Source organism: Gaeumannomyces tritici (assembly GCF_000145635.1).
Source record: "Gaeumannomyces tritici R3-111a-1 unplaced genomic scaffold supercont2.2, whole genome shotgun sequence".
Taxonomy (NCBI): domain Eukaryota; kingdom Fungi; phylum Ascomycota; class Sordariomycetes; order Magnaporthales; family Magnaporthaceae; genus Gaeumannomyces; species Gaeumannomyces tritici.
Window position 1 is genome coordinate 2,711,379 of NW_008804546.1, and position 18,961 is coordinate 2,730,339.

At 57.4% G+C, this 18,961-nt stretch overlaps 7 protein-coding genes across 7 annotated transcripts; 2 read left to right on the forward strand and 5 right to left on the reverse strand.

Annotated features, from left to right (window-relative positions):
* Positions 1-7: 7 nt before the first annotated feature.
* On the reverse strand, positions 8-4,212 carry GGTG_03437 (hypothetical protein). The gene is made up of 3 exons (XM_009221217.1): positions 3,873-4,212; positions 705-3,777; positions 8-627 (listed from the first exon to the last, which is right to left on the reverse strand). Exons 1-3 carry the CDS (start codon positions 3,965-3,967, stop codon positions 328-330), a joined length of 3,468 nt encoding a protein of 1,155 aa, XP_009219481.1. The 5' UTR covers positions 3,968-4,212; the 3' UTR covers positions 8-327.
* Positions 4,213-4,303: 91 nt separating this feature from the next.
* On the reverse strand, positions 4,304-9,424 carry GGTG_03438 (nucleoporin Nup157/170). The gene is made up of 3 exons (XM_009221218.1): positions 8,789-9,424; positions 5,559-8,698; positions 4,304-5,500 (listed from the first exon to the last, which is right to left on the reverse strand). The coding sequence occupies exons 1-3, from the start codon at positions 9,072-9,074 to the stop codon at positions 4,721-4,723; spliced, it is 4,206 nt and encodes a 1,401-aa protein (XP_009219482.1). The 5' UTR covers positions 9,075-9,424; the 3' UTR covers positions 4,304-4,720.
* Positions 9,425-9,544: 120 nt separating this feature from the next.
* On the reverse strand, positions 9,545-11,289 carry GGTG_03439 (3-ketoacyl-CoA reductase). The gene is made up of 2 exons (XM_009221219.1): positions 10,981-11,289; positions 9,545-10,903 (listed from the first exon to the last, which is right to left on the reverse strand). Exons 1-2 carry the CDS (start codon positions 11,122-11,124, stop codon positions 10,046-10,048), a joined length of 1,002 nt encoding a protein of 333 aa, XP_009219483.1. The 5' UTR covers positions 11,125-11,289; the 3' UTR covers positions 9,545-10,045.
* A 70-nt stretch (positions 11,290-11,359) lies between these two features.
* Positions 11,360-12,599, forward strand: GGTG_03440 (transmembrane domain-containing protein). Its single transcript, XM_009221220.1, has 2 exons — positions 11,360-11,651; positions 11,753-12,599. Exons 1-2 carry the CDS (start codon positions 11,589-11,591, stop codon positions 12,245-12,247), a joined length of 558 nt encoding a protein of 185 aa, XP_009219484.1. The 5' UTR covers positions 11,360-11,588; the 3' UTR covers positions 12,248-12,599.
* Positions 12,261-14,089, reverse strand: GGTG_03441 (galactose-1-phosphate uridylyltransferase). The gene is made up of 3 exons (XM_009221221.1): positions 13,426-14,089; positions 12,683-13,330; positions 12,261-12,599 (listed from the first exon to the last, which is right to left on the reverse strand). The coding sequence occupies exons 1-3, from the start codon at positions 13,712-13,714 to the stop codon at positions 12,379-12,381; spliced, it is 1,158 nt and encodes a 385-aa protein (XP_009219485.1). The 5' UTR covers positions 13,715-14,089; the 3' UTR covers positions 12,261-12,378.
* Positions 14,090-14,215: 126 nt separating this feature from the next.
* Positions 14,216-16,606, forward strand: GGTG_03442 (transcriptional adapter 2). Its single transcript, XM_009221222.1, has 2 exons — positions 14,216-14,613; positions 14,786-16,606. The coding sequence occupies exons 1-2, from the start codon at positions 14,521-14,523 to the stop codon at positions 16,328-16,330; spliced, it is 1,638 nt and encodes a 545-aa protein (XP_009219486.1). The 5' UTR covers positions 14,216-14,520; the 3' UTR covers positions 16,331-16,606.
* Positions 16,410-18,588, reverse strand: GGTG_03443 (hypothetical protein). The gene is made up of 2 exons (XM_009221223.1): positions 17,442-18,588; positions 16,410-17,346 (listed from the first exon to the last, which is right to left on the reverse strand). The coding sequence occupies exons 1-2, from the start codon at positions 17,863-17,865 to the stop codon at positions 16,655-16,657; spliced, it is 1,116 nt and encodes a 371-aa protein (XP_009219487.1). The 5' UTR covers positions 17,866-18,588; the 3' UTR covers positions 16,410-16,654.
* Positions 18,589-18,961: the final 373 nt, after the last annotated feature.

An 18,961-nucleotide genomic window follows, 5' to 3' on the forward strand; every position in this document is an offset into this window, starting at 1 on the left:
TGAAGCTCAGGCTTCCTAATTGGTGGGGTATCATTGGCTGGAGCAACAGCTCTGGCTCAGTCACGTGAAATGTACTCCGAAACCATCCGATTGCCCGACGGTGGTATGCGGCCACGTGATTGCTATTAATACAAACTAACAACAAAGATGGGAAGATATCAGATCCTACAAGTTATGCCGAGCACCTACCTAGTCTCGGACCGCTATTTTGTAAAACCCAGAGACGCTTGTCTGTTTATAATCTTAATATGGTCCCACCAACGCCTTATACATGACAGCCACCGCCAGAATCCACTCATACCTCGGTGCTTGTTTGTGCACATTCGTCTAGTGCATGTTCTTCAGTTCTTCCACCAGGTTTCGCATGTCCTCTACGCTGGGACCTAGATCCCGGCACACCTGAGATTGCGTCTCCTCGTTCATATCCAGAAACCGCTCGATGTATTCGCCGTCAATGAAACGGACCGGACCATCCGCTTCACGCTCGGCATTCCGGAACGACCTGAAGTTTTTGAAGGGTATGTTTCCCAGAGTTCCCACATAGTCTTCTAGCCTGTCTTGGAGGTTTAGCAGGAGGTCTCGCATCTGCGGTGCGATGGCCCCAACAAGATAGATAGAGCCTTCGGTCTGTGAACAAAAAAAAAGAGTCCATATTAGCAGGTCGGGCGGATCAGAGTGAGGGAATGTTCGTGTTGGAGCCTTACCGTCGACAAGAACGCCTTGGGGTGAATAGGCGCATTTGGGCCCGTCTCAACAGAAATCTTCTGGATGCGGTTTATGTTTTCACCCAGGTTGATCTCGCTCGTGATCTCCATCCGCCGCCTGTCCTCCAGCGTGACCCCCGTGGTGTTGCGTCCCAGAACCATGACATTTCCATCAGCGTCCGCCTCGAGCCACGATTCCCCTTCGAAATGAGCCACCGCTGTCGACCAGGACGACTGGTAGTGCCGGCAGACCTCAATCAGCTGTGCCGGTTTCTTCGTCTCTCCGGCTTTTCCATCTCCCGCCACCGTCGTCGGGGGCACGAACTCGACGAGCGACATCGACTTCATAATGTCTCCGACCGCTATCAGACGACCCTCGACTGCGACATCGATGGCGTAACTCGTGGTTTGATACGAGGCCACCTTGATAAGCTTGCCCGAAGTAGACGTCAATTCTTCGTATCGTGCCACCACCACCGTCTTCGTGAGAGCAACGACAATCATTTCCTCCATGACGGCAAGCCTCCGGCAGCCGCTCTTTAGAGGATGCGAGACAATCTGGAACGGCGATCGCTCCTCGTCGACCCCAAAGACGAGCACCCGCCCCTTGCTGTTGGATCCTGGGACCAGGTTCTCATCGACGAGAAACCGTGTGCCGACGATAAACCTCTCTGCTAGACGGCCAAAGGTGTCGCGGAGCTGCGCCCGTATAACGGTCTCGACCACCTCTCCTTCATTCAGCTCGAATGGGTTGCCCAGTGGCTGGAGCACCACCTCGTCAACGAGCCTAAAGGTACTGGACGCTTTCTCCACGCCTTTGGAAATCTCTCGTCGGATGCAGCCCAGCCCAAAGACCCGCGTCGGCGCCGAATAGGCGATACTTCGCACATTCTCCCCCATGGGCAGCGATTGGACGTGGCTTTGCCGCTGCGGGTCAATCTTGGAGATTTTGAGCTCGGAGTCGGTTGCTACCGCAAGCGAACCTGGGAAGACGGCAGTGTCAAAGGGACACACATATGTCGCCGATTCCGCGGTCACGGCCGAGTATATGATTCGCTTGTCCGACCCATATATCAAACTTGAATGCTCGCTAGTGACAAAGATGTTGCACACATCTCCGGGCTGCGGCAGGACGTGAAAGCGAGCTTGACGTGTGCCAAGGACAACGCTCTTACGTGCCGATAGCTTGCCCACGTCGTTCAGTGTGAAGGTGACCACCTCGCCATCGTCCATTGACACGAACAAAGTTGGGCCTGCCACTTCGGCCGGGAGCACTCTGGCGAGGACAATGTCGCGAGGTACTATCGCGGCGTCTTTTGTCCTGCGCAGCGTTTCGCTGTGTATGACATCCAGAGTGCAAAGATTTATGATCGACACAGACCCGTCTGACCAGAACCCCACAGCTCCTATGTCAGGGAGATGTGGTGACGCAGCAAGACAGGATATCTGATCATTCGGGCTGCTTTCTCGCTGCGTGCTCACGGTGAGGTCCGGGATTCGTAGGGATACCAGCGTCTTGCCATCGATTGAGAGAAGAAGCCATTTTCCGTTGGTCGAGCAACCTGTAATTACGCGACCAGTCGGCGGCTCCCAGGAGCTGATTGTTATTCCGGCCTCGGGGCCGATGACCGAGGCTCCATGGTCGGTGATTTGGAGAATACTGTCGTCGCCTAGATTGGTTACTAGAAGTGACCGCACTGATAAATCAAGGCCTTGGAAGGCCTCGACCTCCTCGATGTCGCCTTCGGCGTCGAAGGTGAAAACCCTTGTTTCGGTGAGAAACGACGCAACCAGAGCATTGGTCTCCCCGTTTGACTCAAGCGGAAATAGCCCCCTGACGCCCGGCATGTCTGCAAGAATCCCGATGTCATCTAGCCTGACTCCGCTTCGGACACTTCGCAGACTCCCATCTCTGTGGGCGCCGCTCCCAGTGACTATGCGGGCCTGACCAGAAGCATACTCATTTCCGACGGTGTTGTCGGCTTCGCGGTTGCCCATATCCATGACGGTAAAGTCAAGAATCGGGGCAATGCTGGGGAGCGTCTGCACCGTCTCGACCAGCGGCCTGTCCGTGTCCTCGCGGACCAGGTTGAGGCACAGGAGTTCGGAATCGCCATAGTGCGAGCCGACGAAGAGATAGCCACTGTCCAGGCAGACAAGTTCGTTGGCGCGCGAGGCTTTACCAATGAGGCAGACGATGATATCTTTCACTGTTACCCCGTCCTCCTTGACGTCTAGGGTCAGCAGATGCAGACCACCATAGTCGTCAGCTAGGATGTAGTGGGAAGCGTCGCATTTGGCCCATGCGACGAAGACCATGGGGCTCATGAGGGCGGTCTCGACGGTTGCCTGTGTCATGTCGTCGATGTACAGAACTTGCGTCTCGCCCACGACCAGCAGGCCTCCAAGGCGCGCGTCGGCGCCCGGATTCCGAAAGTGGTGCCGCTTCGACTCGACCCGCTCGACCGGAATCAACATGACTGCACCGGGGTCTGGAATGTCGATGTCTATTATCCGATCCTTGAGCGGGTCGAAACGAGAGACCTCCAAGTCCTTGTCGTCGGAGCATAGGCGGTATGCGACCAGCTTGGATTCCGGAACGTTCGGCTTGGTCTGGTACAGAAAAGCCACGCGAGGATGGGCATCTTCGGAGTAGAGGAATGCCGCGTCCTTGATGTAGAGCTCGGAGATGCGTGACTGATCCAGCAATAGCAGGTCCCTCTGCTTGCCTTTCCTACGCTGCAGACACATGACGTTGATGACGCCGGACCAAACCAGCATGACAATGAAGCGTCCGGATGGGTCGACAAGGCACCTATGCCTCGTGGTAACATCTCTCACGAACTGCTCTCCATGGTCGAGAAAATCCTGTACGGTCTCCAGCTCGCGTGTCTCCTGGTTCCACAGGACGGAGAAGTACCTAAAGCGATCGGTGCCGACAAGGATCATCTCGGTCGGAGAGTCCTTGGGCTGGAGGGCCTGGAGCATGACGATGGTGCCATGGATGGTCTTGGAATGGGTTAGGGTCAGGTGGCCGCCGGCGACCTGCCAGACCTCGAGGCGGTTAGACTTGCTGTGTTCCAAGGCGCACTGTTGTGTTAGCAGTGGTTCCTGGGGCAAGTCTGTGCGTGGCTTCAAGAGGGGGAGAAAAAGCGGGAGCTCTCGTACGCAAGGACCAAGCACGGCTCGCCCTCAGGCAACAGCCGCACCTGCAGGGCATGGCGCACGCTGCTGGCCCGGTGGATCGGAGCTATATATGCCATGGCGAATGATCCCGGCAACGAATGCAGCGTGGCCAGGAGACAACTCCAGTCATGTCCGTGCGGCGGCGGTGTCGATTGCTGAGCGCGCCTGGGTGTGGCGGCGACGTTGGCGGACGCGATACAGCTCGAGGCGGCAGAGTTGGCGGCTCGGTGATGCAATCGAGGCGGAATAGCGGGATAAATCGCCAACCTAGTACCCAAGGGCGGGCAGCTCTGCAGCGGAGATGAGGTTTCCACAGCGTTTGCTATTAGTGGGGCATTTACGGCAACCGCTGCCGCAGGTTCCATGTCGGAAGGTGCGGGTGGGGGTAAATTGACACTCGCGTGGATCAGCCCCCCACATCTTGGACTTCAACTGCCATCCAAACGGCCATGGAATGAAGAAAAGCCAGAGTCGATGGGTGATTAGCAGTGTGATGACATAGAAACTAGACACAACTGAACCGCGCTGAACGCCGGCTGGTGGAAGTTTTAGCACAGGAGGAAAATACGCTATGTACACAAAGATGAACAGCCTATACCAACACCCCAACCCCACGGAAAACCAACCCATATTACGACATGCTGTCTCGCGCTGGCCTCCCTATCTGGAGAGTACAGCCCATGCAAGGTGTAACCTCGCATCACGACAACGATGAAGGGCATACCACTCATCCACAACAATCCCATCGCGTCCAAACAGCAACCAGCCATGCTTTGGTCATGCGACGACCGACGGCGAACCACTGCCGTGGCGTGCAAGGATAACGGGCTTCATGCCATGAACCTCATGGTACGGTTAAGCCCTTGTTGTCTGACGGCCTTTTCCACGGACAAACGCAGCTGCTTGGCTCTCCGCACAACCTCTTCCGCCTCCATGGTCGCTGCGTTGTGCTCACGACCTGCCGCAGCCAAACGGCCAATGTCCTCTGCCACACGGCCGAGAAGCTCAAACACCCACGAGCCCAGGATACCGTCTGATGAGCCGTCTCCAACGGGGCCCCGGCTGACCGACTGCAGTCCATGCCGCTCGACCTCACGAAGCCATGCCTCAACCGCCGTGTTGATCCATGCACCCACAAATCGCCGCCGGCGGCCGGTGAAGGGAGCCTCTTGCGCCTCAAAGATGGGCTCCAAGATGCGCACAATCACCGAAGGCGACACTTGCAGCTGCAGGAAGAGCAGCACCGGCCACGAGTTGTCGGCCCCGATGCTCTCATCCTGTTCTTGCGTGATGGCATACTCGCACACAATCGGTAGGAGTGTGTCGATCGGGAAAATCATGGTATCCAGAGATGTTCGGTGCGCAATCATCTGGATCTGCATCGATACAGATTCGTAGGGTGCCGGCGGAGGCGGCTCCGAGAGATGCCGCTGGGCTGCCGCCAGCTGCCTCTCGTACTCCTCACGGCGCTCCTCAATCTCCTGGTGGGTGACGCTTATAAGGTTCTTCCACGTCTCTGCAATCAGTTGTGTCTGGTGGAAGTCGGCAGCATGGTAGATGAGCAGACACAGGTTGTAGTATCCGGCAGGGTCGGCATATGTGTTGAACAGCTGCGGTGCCTGTTAGCGTACTGCCTAGTGACGAGGGCCAGAAAATGCTTGAACTTACCTCGCTCAGTCCCTGGATGGGCCCGTCCAGGGCTTGCTCTGCCTCAGCCTTGCGCTCATCTGGTATTCTCCGGTCTGCCCTCAGCCTCTCCAGCAAGTCGTCTTGTATATGTGCAATCTCGAGAAGCTCAGTGATCTCGTGGCTCAGCAGCTGTTGTTGCTGTCGGTTTCCGCTGAGGGTAGACACGCTGGCATTACCCTTGGCCCGGCTGAGTAGCGTGATGCGATCCTTGATGCCGATGGCAAAGTCGGAATTGGCGAGCACGGACTGCACCTGTGCAGCCTCGAAGAAGAGCCCCCGGTGCGTGTAGAAGCGGCAGAGGAGCTCCGCATGGTGAGCGTCGACTGTGGCAAGGCGCTGCAAGAAGGTGACGACATGAGGCGAGTCTATCGCCAAGATGCGGTCCGTCCAATTCTGCTCAATATACCACTCATAGAGGTCAAAGTGGAACACTTCGTCGTCCGAGTCATTCACGACCGAGTATGCCTCCTTCCGTTTCGTTGCAGCCACCGTTGGCTTTCCATCAACTAGGTCGGGCTCCGTGCTAGATGCAGTATCAAGACGCTGTAGCACAGTGTGGATAAGATCGTAGCAACGCTTGCGGTGCTTGAAGGCGGTCTGCCTGACATCGTTGGCGGGCTTATTATCGTTGATCCAGGCCAGGGCAGAGTTCCCTCGGTCGTTCTCCTTCGCCACGGTGAGACAGAGACGAATGGCAGCAGCGTAGTACTTCAAGTCAATGTACTGCGAAACAGCACCTTCGAGGTTAGCGAAGGTTAGACTGTTGGCAACATGCTCGAAGAGGCGCAGGCTCTCGCTGAGGAGTGCTCGCTGGGAGTTGGGGTTGGAGGACTGCTCCGAGGCACGCTTGAGCTGCTCTTGGGCCTTGAAGATAATGACATCGTCAGGGCTGCAGAAACTGCCACAACGTCTTCGAAGCGCATCGGCGACCGTCTCCACATTGGATCCGCTCTCGATGTTGCGGTTGACGATAGCCTTGACCAAGAGCTTGGCCAGCTCCTTTCCTGCAGACTGCGCGAATAGACTCTCATACGTGAGCTCCTGCAGTTGCTTCTGGGTTTTCTCATCCAGGCGCAAGTAGATGTCAGCGACTCGCTCATCGAAGAGCATGACAACAAACGAGATGCCCTCTGATATGCTCTCCATGAGCTTCTGGAGCGCATGAAGCGACTGATGCTCGGCTTGGAGCGCAACCTCCTCTTGCCGACTGCTGACATGCTGGAGGTCTGCGGGACCGGAGAGTCCCTGGATGATGCCCTTGTTGATTTTCAAGAAGTTGCGGAGCCTCTCAAGGTTCTCCTGAACAATGGTGAGCTTGCTGATGGGGATCGTCGAGTTCACCACGACCACGCTGGTCTTATCAATCTTGCGCTCGATCACCTTGGCATTCCAGAGTGTCCGGATGAGACGAGCGAGATAGAGCACAAGCGCGTCATGGCGAGACGACAGCTTGACCGACGGCGTAGTGAGATTGACATTTCCGTCTGCCTCGGCAAGGGTTGGCTGACCGCCCCAGGTCACAAAGGCCGTCTTGGCTCGGTCTGTAGTGGCCTGGTCGATGGCACGCCCCGTACCTGTCCTAAGGTCGCTCCCCTGGCCACAAGCGACAGCGAGGGCAGCCGAGATAGTCTCCACGCGCCCATAGAGCTGGACAAACTTGCGCACCTCCTTTTCCAGCCCTTCATCCCCGACCGCGGCCCTCACAGCAGCGGCGAAGATATCCACGAACCGTCTGCGGCGAATGATATAGATCCCACTGCTAGTAAGAACCGCGACTTCGCATGGTTCGTCATCGAACTGGACAGCCAGTTCGTTTCCAAATCCCAGTGGTTGCTTGGCCGCTGCGAAAGGTTTGGTCATGAGCCCGACGTCCAGTGCGACCGCTTTGGACCCAACATCGACCCAGGTGGCATGTTCATAAAACTTCAGCGCAGAGGCGAGTCCCGTGTGATTGATACGCCCAGCATCGGGGGCTGAAACAAAGAGTGTCAGGCCAGATTCTGTCGTGTTAATGAAATCGAAAAAGTAGCCAGGTGCAAACCTGAAGCCAAGCTGGCTCGTCTTGAGCGGATTGGCTTCTGGGTTGGTCGCCGAGGGTGGGAATTTGACGAACTGCACCTGCATCGACTGCGGTGCAAGGTTGGGGTTCAACTCTGCCGTGTACGTGGACGAGTAGGTGTCGGAGTAGGCAGCGGAGCTCGTCGCGCTGAGAAAGAGGCGGCACCCAGTATCTGTGAGCGCCATCAGGTGCAGCTTGGACGCTTCTTGTGCGGCTATCGGGCTGATGGAAACGATTCGCACGCGGTCGGTAAGCAGTGCCGTCCGGCTAATCATGTGCGTGATGTCGCGCAAACAGTGGTTCTTTTCCTTGGTGATGCGCAGAACGAGCTTGTTGGCACTCTCGATAGAGTAGGTCCTGATGGTCGACTTGTTGGAGAGGGTATAGAGAAGGTTTCTTGTGTTGTCCACCTTGATGTCGACCAGATGCTCGTGACTCTGCGGCGACCACAACCCAGAGCCTGGAAGCCAGGTTATGGAGGAGGACCAGCCGGCCTGGGAGTGGTTGATCTTGCTACAGCGTCCGGAGAACCACTTCTCTTCCTGTTGATAGCAGAGCTCGTAGATGTCGGTGTCTCCTTCGCCGCCAAAGAAAATGCGTCCCGAAGACGTGCTCGCGATGATGTTGATGCTGTTGGAGGGCGCGTGCAAAGTCATCTTGGTCGAGTACAGCTCCACCGCCTTGGTCCCATTCGGTTGTGAGGTTACGGCAAGACCGAGGAGGATGAGGTCACTGGTCGTGGCAACAACCAGGATGTGTGTGATGCTGTCGAGAAAGACGCCAGGTCTGGGCGGCACAAGCGCGACCGTTTGGATGCTGTGCGGCTGGTCCTCAAACCCGATGATCTCGGGGTTTGGCTGGTTGAAGTTCCACATCAACAGCGCGTTGTCAATGCAGGCGTATGCATGACCGATCTCGGCGAACAGACCCATCTTGGTACTAATATGGCTCATGTTATAAGTCTCGAAGATACGGTCGGGGATCGGATACATCTGCGTCCTCTGGAAGGGGGTCCAAGACGACTCGATGGCCTGGACATCATAGTCGGAAGACGCGCCGGCTGAATTTTTGTTAGAGGTCGTTCAACGTTGCGCGCAGCCCAAGTGACACTGGAAGGGGCGTGTGAAATGGGATACGCCTGGGTACTTACGACGGCAGAATGAGTCGATCTCTGGGTAATTCTCGTCCTGTAGTAGGGCATGTTTTATCTCGTTCGCGGCCTTCTCCACTGGGGGTAGCTCGGGTTGTTGAGTCTGGAGCTGCCCTGCCTGCGTGGCAGAGCTCGAGATTGCGTCGGGTCTGTAGTGCGACTGGGCCGGTGTTGATGCTGACGGCGTGTCAAAGAGTCGGCGTCTGACGGGGTCGGGCCGGCCACCAGGAGCTGGTGTCGCGAGAAATGCGCCGGGCACAGGTCGCGCTGGCGTCTGGGACGCCATGGTTGGCCTCGCTCACGACGGCCTCTGGGGAACAGACCCGTATCGCGTCCTGGCCTTTTCGTCGGCGCTTCGGTGTCCAGCAGCGCTCGTCGCTGTCGAGGCAGGGGAGAGGAAAATCGAACTGGGAACCAAATGAAGAGGTCGAGTGAATAAAGCTCTCAAGCGACGTCGTCAAGAAACCATGAGGCAAGGACGGTGCCAGATTCGGGCCACAACAAAGGCTGGAAAGCAAAACACCCTCGTTGGTCAATGGCGTGGCCGAATTCTCGGAGACAAAAGAGGAGTGAAGTTCGCGCCTTTGAGCTGTTTCCTTCTGCCAGGGTGGAGAGCTCAGAGAAACCCGCCAAAATTTTGGCAGCGACGCGAAATCGCACGGGGCGCACGCGACGGAGGCAGGCAAAGCGCACCAGCAGGGAACCGCAACCAAACCGCGCTAGTCTTTTTGCGGTCAGTGCCCCAGGTGCAGCAACCCCTGCTCGACCCATCGTCATTGAAAACTCCCACTGTGATTCTACCAGCGGCATCCCATACCTGCGATTCTGGGAGAACTACCAGAATACTTTGTGTCGTAAAATCACCCAAATAATACGTCCCCGAGTACTACCTACCTGTATCTATCTGAAATTTTCGTGACAATTCCCCGTATTCAATCTCACAATGAACATCCCATTAACGACGAAAGGACGCCTTGTACGACCCAGGATAGGCGCCTGGCATAAACCTATGTTTGCCAAAGGAGAGCATATACAGAGGTTCCAAATAAGTAGGTATCTAGGTATTCATATAGTCTACCAACTTGGTTTGTCGCGAGCCTCTGGCAAAGCACCGCCTGCTGTTGCCTGTTCAAATGCTCTGTTCAGACCACAGCCAAGAATAAGCCATTTATCATCAACATAATAGACCTTTCACGGCTTACAAGTTAGAAACATCCATTCAGACGCCTCCAAGACTGCCAGGCACTCGTCCCCCCCTCAGGCCTTCTTCGCCTCCCTCGCCGCCTTCCTCAAGGCCCTGTTGCGGATGTCTATGTGCATGTTGAGGTTGTACCAGATGCCAACCCTGCTGCCGGTCCCGACCGTGTTCTCGACGACCCATTGGAATATGGCGTGGCTCCACCAGGGCGTGTACGTGTAGGCCATGCGCTGCGACCCGCAGCCGACCTTGTTGAGCGCGGACGACACGAACGGCTTCATGTTCGGGATCAGCAGGCTCGGCCGGCGCACCTTGCTCATGGCGCCCACGATCAAGTAGCCGAGCATTAGGTGCACGTCGACCTTGGAGGCGCGCAGCTCCTCGGCCAGCGAGCTGGACCACTGCTGCAGGAACGCCTTGCTGCCGCTATAGGTGGCCAGGTAGGGTGTCGGCATCCAACCGCCAAATGAGCCCATGGTCAGGATCAGTCCGCCGCCCCGCTTGACCATGATGGGTGCTACCGTCTGCGTAGTCTTGAGAGTGCCCAGGCAGTTGATGGTGACAATACCCTGCAGCTCCTCGCGGGGCGTCTCCAAGAACGACACGGGGATCGAGTGACTCAGGCCCACGTTGTTGATGAGAATAGCCACATCCAGGCCGGCAAGCGCCTGGCCTAGCCTGGCGTAGTCCTCGTCCTGGTCTTTGGAGTAATCCATTGCGAATACCTTGGTCTGCACGCCCTTTCCACCAAACTTGGCTTCGAGCTCCTGCGCCAGAGCCACAAGCTTGGATTCGGTGCGAGAGACCAGCATGATGTTGAATCCCTTGGCGGCAAGCTGCGATGCGAACTCCTTGCCAAGCCCGTCCGACGCGCCCGTCACGACCGCCCAGCTGCCATTCTTGCCATACTTGCTCAGCTGCGATTTGTGTGATTGTCAGCATGAACTCGATCGTGCAACAGCTGATGGTTCAAGTCTGTGCAAGATGGTCATACGTTGGTTCCGCTGAGAATGAACAGGTTCAGCGCCAGGTGCAGGTAGCTGAGGACTTTGCTGCCGAGGTAAAGCGCGCCAACGCCAGCCAGTGCCCATTGCACGCCCTGTGGCACAGAGCCCAGCGCCTGGGTCAGGCCGTCCATGGCTATCGGAGATTTTCTTCCTTCTGTCGTCTCTGGAGAATAACCTGGCCTGGTCCCGTGGGAGGACTCTCGTCAATCAGGAGAAAGCCAGCAGGATCACTTCTCAAATGGTTTTTCGACCAGCGGTGAAAATTAGATTGTGACGTACACGTCGAACTTTTTTTTGGGGGGCGCCCTGGCCACTGTGCATTAGACGGCTGACTTGTCGCACTAATTGGCCAATCACAATGGGACACTCAGGAATCCAGGGTCTCACTGGAGCAGCTCTGGTGCCGCTTGGATTTTTGTTGAGCTCGGAAACGGTTGGCCGAGGTCTGGAGCTTCTCGTCTCGTTATTGCTGCCAGAAACTTTCTCTCTCCTGGCTTTGCTGCCAGAAAGCTCACGTTGCGTCGGCTTGCCTGCCTCCCCGTAAAACGAGACCTGGCCCAAAGTCTGACAGCAGCCGTCGAACGCCCAAGCAGCCATGGCCATCACAGACTACCTGCCCGCCCTGGATCAGGGTTACCTGCCCCTATATCTCCTGGTGGTACGAGACTTTGACCGATAGCATTCCTTTGGCACTGAGCCCCTTTTGCCATCTCAGATCTTGGCACCTTTGTCTGACATTGTTGCTTTCTCCAACTCTAGGTCTCAGTTGCCGCGATTGGCAATGCGGCCCAGAACTTCGGGACCCTGCACTACACGCGACGCATCTACAAGGGGCTGTTTGTGCCGAACCCGGCCCTGACGAGAGGGCGGGCCGCGGCCCCTACCACGCGGTCGAACCCAGAAGACAGCATCCACAAACTCGTGCCCGCATCGAGCACTGGCAAAGACGTCGAGAAGGCCAACGATCAAATGACGCCGCTCGCCGCCCGCCTCTTTGCCGCATGGACTTTCATCACTGGCGTCATCCGCCTGTACGCCGCCTACGATGTTTCCAACCCGGTTCTCTACCAGCTGTCGCTCCTGACCCACATCGTCGCCGCCTCGCATTTTCTCTCCGAGCTGCTTGTTTTCAAGACCTGCCCCCCGAGCGGGCCACTAGTTTTCCCCATCATTGCTGGATCCACCGGCTCGATTTGGATGGCACTCCAGTATGCGCACTACGTTGGGCCTATTGTCCTGCCCTGGGCCCGGTAGAGTGCTAGTTGATGTAATGAGTGGGGGAGAGCGTGTGCGGTGCAAGATCTGGTTTATAGCTCTCTTGGGGGCCCGTAATGCATGGTATATATATGTTGGAATAGCCGCCTGGGCAGGTAGACTGGTGAAACTCAGAGAGACTTTCGGTACAGGTCGCCACCACATGCCCTCAGACGAGCAGTTGCCTGCTCGGGTGTGATATCGCGTTGTGGCTCGGCCATGAGTTCATACCCAACAAGGAACTTTTTGACAGTCGCGGACCTGAGCAAGGGGGGATAGAAGTGCATGTGGAACCAGCTGCTTTCCGCCTCGTCCTCGCTACAGTCAAGGGGTGCCTGGTGGAGCCCAGAGCCTGCGTAGATGTCGGTATATGTGAGCAGACGCGATGCGGAAAAATGGGCAAAGGACAGCAGCAACCGCAGCATGGAAACTTACTATACGGAAAATTCGTCTCGAAAAGATTGTCATAACGGCGAGTGACCTCTTGGATCGCCTCGGCAAACTGCAGCCTCTCATCGTCGGTAAGGTCGACAAGGGCGCGGACGTGGCGCTTGGCAATAACAAGCACCTCGAATGGCCAGAGGGCCCACCAGGGGCAAACGACGAGGAAGCCATCGTTCTGCCAGAGGACGCGCTCCTGCTTCTCAAGCTCCAGTTTGACGTAATCTCCCAGAATGTGGCGTCCGCCGTGCTCGCTCCTGTATTTGGACATTTGCGCCAGCTCCTTGCCCGGCTCCTCAGGCATGCTCGACGTCGTCCAGACCTGGCAGTGCGGGTGCGGGTTCGAGCAGCCCATGGCCGCGCCCTTGTTCTCGAATATGGTCATGTACCGGAGCTGGTGAGGCGGGGCCGTGACCTTGTTCTCGGGCAACACGGCCAGTCTCTCACGCGCGGCGGCGGCGGCGGCGGCCAGCGGGCTCAAGGGGGACACGTGGGAGGCGTAAATGTCGGTCCACACGTTGATCACGGGGAGTATCTCCTGGGCTGTCATGTCGGCCAGTGTGACGTCGTGCTTGGCCGAGAAGGTGAGGACGTAGCATCGGCCTGTGGTCGCCTCGGCGCGCAGCAACAGCGATCCGAGATCTGTACACACGAAAAAGAACCGCAGTTAGAGATGCTCAGGGCCTTCGGCTACAGCATGGCTATACACAACATTGCAGGTAGCATCTGCGACTTACCCCCAGCATTGGCCTCGGGCTTGTACTCGGCCTGTTCCTCCTTAACGGCGCTATAGTCATTCACAAAAACCAACGTGTTCCTGTAGTCCGGGTTCTCGTCGCCCTGAGCACGTTTGTTCCGCGGGCACAGGTAGCATTCGGGGTCATAGGAGGGGAGCTGGTTCTTGGATGGCGCCTCCTGCTGGCCCTGCCAGGGACGCTTGGTCCTATGGGGCGAGACAAGAAGCCATGCGCCGGTCAAGGGGTTGTACCTCCGATGAGAGATTTCGTCCAGGATTTTGTCAGGCATGGCTCAACGGTCCTTCGAGAGCAAGAACACTCGAGCCAGTAGATACAGTCGAGAATATGACGGAGGCGAAGAAACAATTGCCCTTTTTTTATGTCCGTAACGGAGTTTTATTGGAGGCTCGTGTCTGCGTCTTCACGCGCCATTGGAGCGCATCACTGGCAGACCAATGCGGGGTGTTGCCCCAACTTCCCCACCTTGATATGATACCATGAGGGAGGAGCATTCCATCTGCGACGATTTTTAGAGGTCCCCGCGAGCAAAGAAAAAAGAAAAACTGATCCGAGGAGTGTCCGGAAGCTATAACGATTGAATATAGTTGCCCCAATTGGACTTTGAGATGGCTGTTTAGATTTCCTCCAGTTTGGCTTCTCTATGATGCCTTGACGGTAGCAATGAATGCCAATGAAAATATCGAGCATCATGCGTGCAGACGTCACCTTAGTCATGTGATACGGTGGTTCTGTGGAAAGCATGACTCGAAAGCCACCGTGTGGCGCGTGTGCCCCGATTTCATAGCTAGGTGGAGGACCAATCTAGCTGACGCGACGATGATGCGAACAGCGCCAAACATTCAATTACCATTCCATCAACATTCGCAGCGCAACTAAAATATCCATCATCGCGCAACAATCGTCATCGTCGCTACGGAGCCGGCTCGCTTACCCAGGCATTCCCGTGCTCTATAAGACGCTGGTGTGTCGAGGCCGCTGCACCGAACAACGCAGGGGACCCCCACTCAAACCTGACTACCTGCGGTTGCGCAACGTCCAGCTCGAACCTGCCCAGCACCCAGCGCGCCGCACACGATGGGTGTGATTAGGAAGAAGACGGCTGCCAGGGGAGCCGAGGGTGGTGTCAAATACCACTGCGACAAGTGCTCGGTCGACATAACCTCTACCGTGAGTGAGCATCTGCTGCCTGCGAACTCCTGCTGTGATATCTGCGGCTGTCTGCCGGTCTAGCTGGTGGTACACCCCTGCCCACCCCACACTGTACCACATCCGCGCCGTCCGCCTCGGCGACACTCCCGTCCTGGACACCGCGCAAGCTTCGTCGCTAACACCGTTACAGGTTCGGATACGATGTGCGCATAGTGCCTGCAACGACTACGACCTATGCGTCAAGTGTTTTGCCGACGGAGAATCGAGCGGGAGCCATCAGCCAGCCACACATCCCTACCGAGTAATAGAACAAAATTCGTTCCCTATCTTCGATCCAGAATGGGGTGCCGACGAGGAGCTGCTGCTGCTGGAGGGCGCAGAGACATACGGTCTGGGCTCCTGGGCCGACATTGCGGACCACATTGGCGGATACAGGTACAAAGATGAGGTGCGAGACCACTACATCGATGCCTACGTCAACTCGCCATGTTTCCCGCTGCCCAAGCGATGCAGCCCCCACGACAACGAACTGGCCAACGAGGTCACCCGCGAGGAGTTCCAGGCCCGCAAGAAGCAGAGGATAGAGGACAGGCGCGATGCCGCTAAGAACGCACCGGCATTGCAACCTAAGACCAAGCCGACGGCCTCGGTCCCCTCGTGCCATGAGATCCAAGGGTACATGCCTGGCCGACTCGAGTTTGAGACGGAGCACGCAAACGAGGCTGAGGAAGCCGTGCAGCTGATGCAGTTTGAGCCTGGTGATGGCATCAACCCCCGCACTGGCGAGCTGGAACCCGAAATGGAACTCAAGCTTACCGTGATGGAGGTTTACAACTGCCGACTGACCCAGCGCGTCGAGCGCAAGAAAGTCATATTCGAGCACAACCTCCTGGATTACAGGGAGAACAGCAAGTTGGAGAAGAAGCGGTCCAAGGAGGAGCGCGACCTGCTGAACCGCGCCAAGCCGTTCGCCCGCATGATGAACCACGACGACTTCGAAGCTTTCTCGCAGGGACTTGTGGATGAGCTGAACCTGCGCCAGGCCATCGTGCAGCTGCAAGAGTGGCGGCACCTTGGTATCGGGGATCTACGAAGCGGTGAAAAGTATGAGCAAGACAAGGCACAGCGCATCCAGAAGTCCATCCCGCTCGGGTCTATGGACCGCGAGCGTCTGGCGAGCAACCAGCGGAACAAGCAGCAGCAAGCGCCGGACCCGCCAAGCGGGGCCGCGGTTCTCATAACTCCCGAACTTCCCTTTAGGCTTGCAGGCCCGAGCGGCAAGAGCCACGGAAACGCGTTGGCAAGCGAGGCAGCGGCAGCTGCAGCGACGGCAGACAGCGCGGCCGGAAACGACGACATCGTAATTAAGAATGAGGGACTGAACGGGTTCCTCGACGGCGACAATAACAGCGTCATCGTTGCTAACGGCGCTGGAGGTATTAAGAAGGAGCCGTTTGTGCCACAGCCCCTTGTTGGCGTGACGCCGCTCCAGTTCACACTGGACGCGACACCAGATTTGCAGCTCCTGACCCCTGATGAGGTCAAGCTGTGTGAGGTGGTGCGAATCCAGCCGAAGCCATATCTGATGATCAAGGAGCAGCTGCTCAAGGAAGCGCTCAAGGGCAACGGCACGCTTAAGAAGAAGCAGGCGCGCGAGATATGCCGTCTCGACAACCAAAAAGGCGGCCGCATTTTCGAGTTTTTTGTTAATTCCGGATGGATCGGAAAGGCCTAATGTGGGCGTCTTGGGTTTTCTCAATTTCGTTAAATCGGTTTAGCGCTGTCATCAGGTACCCCCAAACTTCCGAACGGACCAGAATTATGTTTTCTCTTGCAAAATAGGTACCTGTAGTCATGGTATATAAAGCAGCAGCAATGCCACGACGGGCAAACCTGTAACTACCTGATTATCTTCATGAGCGCCGTCGCTCATGAGGTTCCTAGCCCCATGAAAGTTGTCCAGGCCATGACACTCAACTCCAAGATCCAAAACCTAGGCCTGAGCAGTTTATAGCGTTGTCGGCCCGGTATCCAACCAGACAGCTCAACCGACCCAGAATCATCGCCGACCAGTCTCCTGCCTTCTAATCTCCTCCTGGAACACGTTGCGCCCACTAGACGGCGAGGTGGGCGACCAGCTGTCGCGGTCGGTGAGCTGGATACCAGGAAACTTGTCGTCTGGTAGCTGGTCGCCCGGCCCTGCGGGGCGGGGCGCGACAGGGTCTTGCTGTTGCTGCCCGGCGGCCCGCTCGGACCTGCTGCGGCGCTCACCGTAGCCGCCGCCGCCGCCGCCGCCGGTGGACCGGCGCTTGAGGGCGCCGATGGCGGCGGCGCCGGGCACGACGCCCTTCTTGCGCCAGCTCCAAAAACAGAAGCCGCCGAGGCCGAGGACGAGCAGGACGATGACGACGACGGGGACGGCGATTGCCAGAGCCGCGAGCGAGCCGCCGGCGCCCTTGGGCAGGCCGTCGTCGACGAGCATCTGCTCCCGGGTGATGGTCACGGTCGGCCCCTCGCCGTGGATGATGGATTTGGAGCCGTCCGGGGCCCCGAAGTTGATGCTCCACGTCACTTCCACGGCGGCCCGGCCGCCGCCGTTCCGCTCGAGGAAGTCGGCCGGCACGCTCCAGGCGTAGAAGCCGACGCTGGCGGGCATCTTGTCGGTCAAAAGGACCGGGCCGCCGTCATAGCTGACCTGCACCTCGATGTCCTGGTCCGGGTTGGAGCCGAAGAAGTCAACGTACCATGTCACTTTGGGCGGAGCGGGGGCCGGGGCGTTAGCAGGGGCGGCGGTGGATTCCTATTTTTATAACAAAGAAAACAAAACGGGGTTATAGGGGACGCACGGTAGTACGTAGTGCCTGGGTTGAGCAAGCTGCCCCTGTAGGGGGCGCATAAGGGGGCGTCAATGCCGACGTAGTGCTGGCACTTCAGCATGACGCCGCCGCCGGGCGACCCGGTCGAGCCCGACGGCGTGGCGGTGGCGATGGGGGCGCGGGTCGTGGTGGTGACGGCGGTGCCGTGGGCCGACATCCTCCACGTTTGGACCCGGGTCAGCTCGTCCGGGGGCGGCGAGATGGTTGATGTGGTCCCGCCCACGAGGGTCAGCTGCGGGGTGACTGTCCGCGCCGACCCGGCCGCATCGACGGTGATCCACTGCGGCGGCAGCTGGGCTGCCGTCTGCTGCCGGGCGGCCAGGGCGACGGCCGCGACTATGTCTGGGAGAGCGCACAAGAGCGCGAACGCCGTCGCTCGGGGTAGTAACAGCATGGCTGGGATGGGCCTGAGGACAACGGTTGGCTGTTGGGTCGAGCCGCCGGGGTAGGTATCCTAGTCCAATAACACGTGAGAGCCCCTTGATGCTAACGAGGCCTCGCTCTGGGAGAGGAATAGTGTGGACGGAAAGTTGGTGTAGGATTTCCAAGTGCGCAGGTGTATTCGGCTAACAGCTGAGCTACTCACTTTGCTGGAAGTTCAAGGCAGGTCCTCAACTAAAGGATGAGTTGGTGGTTGGAGAAAAGAGATCCCGCTGCTCAGGAGAACGTGCAATACATGCGCAAGCACAAGTTCTTCGGCCCATCGGTGTTCTTGGTGTACACCCTCAAGACAAAAAGGCAAGAGGCGGGGGAGGAAGTCGGATACTGGCTACCAAGGTGGGTAGGTAGGTACCACGCGGACTGGCTGATGCGCCCTCACTTTGCCACCATACCGGCAACTTGGGAGCGGGCAGATATCCCACCCAATATCCGACGGCAACCATATGGAGTCTCCAAGGAGCTAGTGACGCACAAGGGCACGGAGGGGCTTCATCATGGTGGTATGGGTAGCGAAAAGAGCGCATTAATCCCGGCAAAGGGTGGGTGGGCAGCAGCAACTCGGTGCCGTGAGCCTGCCAAGGGTCGGCCCATGGTGTGCTAGCGGCATGCATAAGGTAGCACGATAGGTAGGGGGGAAGTCTGGCTCGGCCTGCGATGGTATCCCGCGCTGGGAATAAAAAAACACCTACTGTGTAGATGCGGCCGTGGTAGCCCACCACAAGGGCGGGGTCTCGCTAGCACACCCGATTCACTGATCAGTTCCGTTGGTTGAGAGCACTTTGAATCACTTGTGATAGGGTTGCTCGATCGGCTTGCACGCCTTCAGAGGTGAGGTGGGGGGTTGACGGGAAGAACCCCCGCTTTTGGGGAACTACTAGGAGAGTTCTTGGCGCGGGACAGGAAGCAAAAGCAAAATAATCAAATGGAAGCGGAGGGAGGCACGCCCACCGCAAAAAAGATGGCAGTTCCTACGAGGAATAGGAACAGAAATAGGTATAGAAATAAGAATAAGAATAAGGGTAAGAATAAAAATACGAATAAAAATAGGA